Below are 7,022 nucleotides of genomic sequence, written 5' to 3'. Positions count from 1 at the left end.
GCCGTCCTGGTGGCTCTCCGGTCCTCTTGGGTGGCTGGAGAAAACCAAGCAAGAACAGTGACTTGTGGAGGGTCCTCGAGGGGAGGAGGCCACTGGCAAGCCTCTGTGCTCTGCCGGCTCGTGTGACCCAAGGGAACTGTGCCACTGAGGTGGCCGTGTGCGAGTGGAAAGAGGGTGACTGGCCCACCCCTTCAGTGGGCATCTTCTCCCAGAGAACCAGCTTGCCACCCACTGACGCCACTCCCCCTTTGCAGGGCCCCAGCCCGGAGCTGAGCGTGAGGCGGGAAAGATGGCCCTGAGGCCGGAGTCGGCTGGCAGGTTCCCCAGACTGGCTCCGACAGGCAGCATTGCACCCGGGCTGCCCAGCGGCCACAACATGTCCCTCAACAGCTCATGGGTGAGCTCAACGGAGCCCGGCTCCCTGGAGGACCTGGTGGCCACGGGCACCCTTGGGGTGGTGCTCTCGGCCATGGGTGTGGTGGGTGTGGCAGGCAACGTGTACACGCTGGTGGTCATGTGCCGTTACCTGCGTGCGTCGGCCCCCCTGTACGTCTACGTCGTCAACCTGGCGCTGGCCGACCTACTCTACCTGGCCAGCATCCCCTTCATCGTGGGCACCTACATCACCAAGGACTGGCACTTCGGCGATGCGGGCTGCCGCGTCCTCTTCAGCCTGGATTTGCTGACCATGCACGCCAGCAGCTTCACGCTGACCGTCATGAGCAGCGAGCGCTATGTGGCTGTGCTGAGGCCTCTGGACACGGTGCAGCGCTCCAAGGGCTACCGCAAGGTCCTGGTGCTGGGCACCTGGCTGCTGGCGCTGCCGCTGGCGCTGCCCATGATGCTGGCCGTCCGGCTGGTGCACCGGGGCCCCAAGAGCCTCTGCCTGCCGACCTGGGGGCCCCGTGCCCACCGCGCCTACCTGACGCTGCTCTTTGCCACCAGCATCGTGGGCCCGGGCGTGGTCATTGGGCTGCTCTACGCCCGCCTGGGCCGCGCCTACTGGCGCTCGCAGAGGGCCTCCTTTGGGCGGACGCGGCGGCTGCGCAGCCCCCGCGTGCTCTGTCTCATCCTTAGCATCGTGCTGTTCTTCTGGGCCTGCTTTCTGCCCTTCTGGCTGTGGCAGCTGCTCAGCCAGTTCTGCCCCGGCCTGCCGCTCGCCCCCGGGACCGCGCGCCTCATCAACTACCTGACCACCTGCCTCACCTACGCCAACAGCTGCCTCAACCCCTTCCTCTACACGCTGCTCACCAAGAACTACCGTGAGCACGTGCGCGCCCACCAGCACTCGGGCGGCAGCAGGCCGGCAGCCGGTTTCCTGCGGCCACTCTGCCGCTTCCAGCGCGACGTGGGCCACTCGCTGTCCACCAGCAGCCAGCCGGCCACTGAGATCATCCTGTCCTCCCGGGCAGCCCCTGGGGTGGCCTGCGCCTGATGCTCCCATGCCCCATTTCCCACAAGCACTGGGAGGCTGGGGTCTGGCAGGGAGGACCCCAGAGTCCAGGCCACTTCCGGGAGCTCCCTGCTCCGGCCCCCCTCGTCCTCTGTCATCTTCCAGAAAATTCCCTTCTTTCTCCCATTGTTCGTATCTGCCACATTAGCCACCTTCCATGATGAGCAGAACGGCTGCCCCCTGCCCACCCACAAGGGTCTTGAGGTGGAGTGGGGGTAGGCTTGGGCTCAGCTGTCTCTATACGGTCGCCATTGGCAGCAACAGACGCCAGAACCCGGTGGCTCATGCCCTGACGAGGTCAGGCCACCCCTGCCCGCCCAGGAACCCCCTCGCTGGTAACAGGCCCTTCCCATCCCTCCCAGCTTCTGTGTGGGGCTGTTGCCTGTGGCTTCAGCTCTTACTACAATAAACAAACCTGTCAGCCTGGCAGCCATGTGGGGCCTCAACAATCAGACAACTGGATATCCAAGAAGTGGGAGGAGGGGTCCAGCCCGGCAGGGCCCCCAGGACGCCCCTGCGGCACAGAAGCTGTGGGTCTGGCCTTGGGGACTGTGACTGGTGGCCATCCAGGGCGACGGCTGGAGCTTGGGGGAACTGCGTGACTCTGAACCCAGAAGTTAGAACTCTCCCATTTGAGGCTCTGCTGGGGCCCTCCCCGAGGCCTCCGGAACATGAGAATGGGGTGCGGGCTGGGCAGATGCTGCCGTTCAGGGCGTGCTTTCAGCCTCCGCCTCGCAGCGTCTGAGCCGAGCTTCCGAGGCCGCCAAGGTTGGCAGGTCCTGCCCACACCACAGGGAAGGCTATAACCCCCAGGTTGGTGGGACCCTCCTGGGAGGAACCGGAGGCACTTGCTGGGCAAAGGCTGCCCCGAGAGGACAGGGGCTTTGTGCGGGATGGGCGGACACATGACGGGTGGGCAGGGCCTGGGGGAGAACAGCGGTCTCCACTCTTGCCTGGAGGCCCCCTTCCTAGTGGCCCCCATCCGGGAGGCCCTTCGAGGACCTGACCTTCCTCTCGAGACACCCCCTGCCTCCTGGAGGCCCTGCTCCTGCCTGGCCCAGCCGTGTGGTCGACAGAGCTCCATTCTGTACCAAGGAGCTTTCTGGAACAGGGCCTCCAGCCAGAGAGTGAGCAATGCCTACCACCTGTCTCCAGCCTGTGCCCCCGCCACCACCTTGGCTGCTGCCTCCCAAGTCAGGCCAGCTCGTACATGGAGCCCTGGGGGCAACAACCAGTGGGGCCCACAGTCTCCAGGACCTGGAGCTGGAGGGCCGGAAGAGCCAGCAGAGGTGCAGAGAGCAGGGGGGCAGCAGGCTGAGCTCTCGTGGCCGGACAGAGCTGGGGGCCTTCGGGATGCCGGCAGAGCCTGGGACCCGGCCGGCAGCAAGGCTCCAGTGGCCGGCTTTTGGGGGTGTCTGAGGCTGGGTTCTCTAGGGAGCAAAACCAATGAAGCGTGTGTTGTTGTTATGTGCCGTCGAGTCGGCCCCGACTCATAGCACATAGCGACCCCTCCTTGGGTTTCCGAGGCAGTATCACTACGGAAGTAGGATTGCCCAACCTTCCTTCCGAGGAGTGGCTGGTGGATTTGAACCGCCAGCCGTCTGGTTAGCAGGCAAGTGTCTTAGCCACTATGCTACCAGAGCTCCCGTGTATATATATACAAATATATATTCCACCACCCACCACCCACCACTGTGGAGTCGATTCTGACTCACAGCGCCCCTAGAGGACACAGTGGAACTGCCCCATGGGGTTTCCAAGGCTGTCAATCTTCGCAGAGGCAAAGCCCAAACCACACCCACTGCCTGGAGTCCATTCCAACCCACAGCGCCCCCAGAGGACAGAGTGGAACTGCCCACAGGGTCTCCAAGGCTGTCAATCTTCGCAGAAGCAAAGCCCAAACCACACCCACTGCCTGGAGTCCATTCCGACTCACAGCGCCCCTATAGGACAGAGTGGAACTGCCCCATGGGGTTTCCAAGGCTGTCAATCTTCGCAGAGGCAAAGCCCAAACCACACCCACTGCCTGGAGTCCATTCCGACCCACAGCGCCCCTAGAGGACAGAGTGGAACTGCCCACAGGGTCTCCAAGGCTGTCAATCTTCGCAGAAGCAAAGCCCAAACCACACCCACTGCCTGGAGTCCATTCCGACTCACAGCGCCCCTATAGGACAGAGTAGCAAACCATAAGGTTTCCAAGGCTGTCATGTTTATGGAAGCAGACTGCCTTATCTTTCTCCTACAGAGTGGCTGGTGGGTTTGAACTACTTTCTGGTTAGCAGCTGAATGCTTTAATCACTGCACCACCAGAGCGCCTAAACATAGGTTTACTTCAAGGAACTGGCTCATGAAGCTGCAGAGGCTGGCAGGTGCTAGGTCCTAGGTCCATGGGTCAGGCACCAGGCTGCTGGCTCCCGTCTCAAGAACTGGAGGTAAGAGGATGACGAGTTGGGTGCAAGATGGAGGGAAATGGAGCTTTGCCCAAAGGTCCACATCTAGTGGATGCAGGCCACACCCCCAAGGAAACTGATGCTTTCACCTGATTGGCTGTTCACATTAGCTCACAGAATGGACGGATACATTGTATCACATTGTGGAAGGTCAACCTCTCAGGTGTCTGAGAGTCACAGCCCAGCCAAGGTGACACATGACATTAACCATCACAAGGGGCCTCTGGGGAGGCGCCAACACTCGGAAATGGGGACCCCCTTAAAATCAGCAGGAGGGCTGCCCGCCCATGAATGCAGACAACCACCTGTGCCCACACTCATGCCCCCACCTACCAATCAGATGGGGTGACTCCTCCACCCCACAAAACAGGGCATGTGTGGGGGCAGACTTGCTCCTGGTTCTGGGCAGAGGGGCCCAGCCTTCCCCTCCTCTCCCCTCCCCACCCTCCCTGAGGACAGAGTTAGGGACTATAGCACTAGATACAACCAGGGAGCCCATGTTGGCCACCCCTGGGGTCCTGCATCACTGCAGAGCACAAGGACCTTTCCCTGGATGCTGCAGGGGACCTGGAAGGGCCAGCCTTTGACCCCACATCTGGGAAGAGGTCCTGGCCTCCAGGAACTTGAAGGCCAGTTACATACAAACACAAAGGTACACATATATTTCTTCACCCCCCCACACCTGTGTATTCACACACTCACATGTACAGTCACATGTATACACCCACTCACACCCTCCACTCACACACGTACACACTCATGTACACACAATCACATACACACCTGTGCATTCACACACTCACATGTATACACACACACTCTCCACTCACAGACGTACACACCCATATGTACACATAATCACATATACACGCATGTACATACAGCTGTGCATTAACACACTCACACGTATAATCACATGTATACACCCCACACACACCATCCACTCACACATACACACTCACATGTACACATAATCACATATACACACATATGTACATACTCACACTTGTGCATTCATACACTGATGTACAGTCACATGTATGTACTCACACACACCCTCTACTCACACACATATACACACACTCACATGTACACATAATCACACACACACACATAAACACTCCTACCTGCACATTCACACACTAACTTGTAGTCATGTGTCTACATCCACACACACCCCCTCCACTCACACATATGCACACATGCACATGTACACATAATCATATACACACATGTACACACACCTGTGCATGCACATACTCACTTGTACTGTCACATGTATACACACTCTGTACTCACACATACACACACATACACACAATCACAAACACACACATAGTCACACCTGTGCATTCACACACTCACATGTACAGTTGCATGTATACACATACTGACACACCTCCACTCACACACATGCATACACTCACACCTGCGATGCACACACATGCCCACACACACTCAACAGCCACATGGAGACTGCACACGGCTCCCCTGGTCTCCCTGGGGCTGGATGTCTTGTCCCTCCCCGCCCTGTGCTCCTGGCACTTGCACCAGCAGACACTCTGGGCCCAGCTCAGAAGGCAGTGGGCAGCAGGCATAGCCAGGACGGTGATTCATGGAGAGATCTCCTAACTTGAACCACAGGCATCTCTATCCTGCTTGGAGGCCAGGCTGGGTCCTGCAGGGGGTCACCTGTTTGCCAGCTCCCACTCTAACCCCAGATCCCAGTCTGGGTCCCCAAGATTGAGGGCTTGGACCAGGCGCCAGGGTCTGGCCTGGCTGAGACAGGGTGCAAGGAGGTGTGCATGCATGTGCACATATGTGCATGTATGCACGTGTGTGACTCCGCAGTCTGTAACCTTACAGCTGTTCGCTTGGACTGTCTTCAACTCACTCCAGAGGAGAAGTGCACATTTTTCAAATTCAGGTAGCAATTTCTGATAGAATATTAAACACAGAGACGTCTATACAAACCCCAAACCAGGACCTCCACAGCCAGGGTCTCTGACCAGACAGCAGCCACCAAGCAGCAGGACCGCACTGCACTGAGGCCTTCAGAGCTGCTGCTGCCGGACCCTGCACGGAGAGTGGCGGTGACTCGGCAGAGGCAGGGGCATCTGGGAGAGGCGACGACCCTCAGGGGCCTCAGACCGGAGCCACTTCCTCACAAGACACAACACAGCGGCGGCCGGCCAGCCGCTTCCTCAACATGCAAACGGAGCTCAGACAGAAAGACAACTTCACGTCCCAAGAAAGACTCGTTATTGATTTGGCCAGTCGAGTAGCGACTAGGGTCTTAAAAGCTTGCAAACGGCCATCTAGATGCAATGATGGGTCTCTCCTCATCCAGAGCAAAGAAGAATGAAACAACCAAAGATGCGACTGGTGTAACATGCAATCCTCAGCTTATATGGCTATGAGACCAGAACTAGATGGTGCCCGGCTACCACTGACAACCACTTGGAGGGGAATCTGGGTAGGGGTTCCTGGATAGAGAAGGAGAACAATGTGGAACAAAACTCAAAATCACTAAAAATAAAAATAAAAAAGGGACCGGGTTTGCTGGTCTGATAGAGCCTGATGAAACCAGTGAGACTATGGCCCCTAGCTGCCCTTCAAGTCTGGAACTGCAGCCACTCCTGTGGCTTCCAGCCGAACAAAAGGCAAGCATATGAGCTGAACATTTATACTAGGGAGATACACTCCTTAGAGAGATCAATCATGGGAGAATAGAAGGGCTGTGTATGCACAGGGAGACATCTCAGGGGGCAGGAATGCACAGAGGGAAGGACATAGGAAAGAGGTAACTATGGGGAGGAAGTGGGAGGGGAGCTGTTACATCGTGGGGAATTGCAGTCAACGTCCCAACACAAAGTGTATGTGAGCTACTGTATGGAAAGTGAATTTGCTCTGTAAACTTTCATGCAAATCACAGTAAAATTTAAAAAAGAAAAGAAAGATTCATTGTTGAAAGATGAACTGGATCCTAGATCCAACGCAACGCTTCTCAAAACCCACGCAGAGAAAAGCTGGAGAGAAACCTTTGAGAAAAATCATTGGGACGCCGATCAGAAGAGCTGAGAAAGCAGGACTTGGGAACGGCCCTCCCCTCAGGTGCC

General features: G+C 57.5%; 1 protein-coding gene across 1 annotated transcript; it reads left to right on the top strand.

Moving 5' to 3' along the window:
* The first annotated feature begins 289 nt into the window (after positions 1–289).
* UTS2R (urotensin 2 receptor) lies at positions 290–1,435 on the top strand. The gene has a single exon (XM_007959793.1). The coding sequence runs from the start codon at positions 290–292 to the stop codon at positions 1,433–1,435; it is 1,146 nt and encodes a 381-aa protein (XP_007957984.1).
* Positions 1,436–7,022: the final 5,587 nt, after the last annotated feature.

This window comes from Orycteropus afer, unplaced genomic scaffold (genome assembly GCF_000298275.1).
Source record: "Orycteropus afer afer isolate SDZICR_OR568_19922 unplaced genomic scaffold, OryAfe1.0 scaffold00018, whole genome shotgun sequence".
Classification (NCBI taxonomy): Eukaryota; Metazoa; Chordata; class Mammalia; order Tubulidentata; family Orycteropodidae; genus Orycteropus; species Orycteropus afer.
The sequence above is the reverse complement of the archived record's forward strand: the minus strand, read 5'-3'. Positions and strand labels throughout refer to the sequence as shown.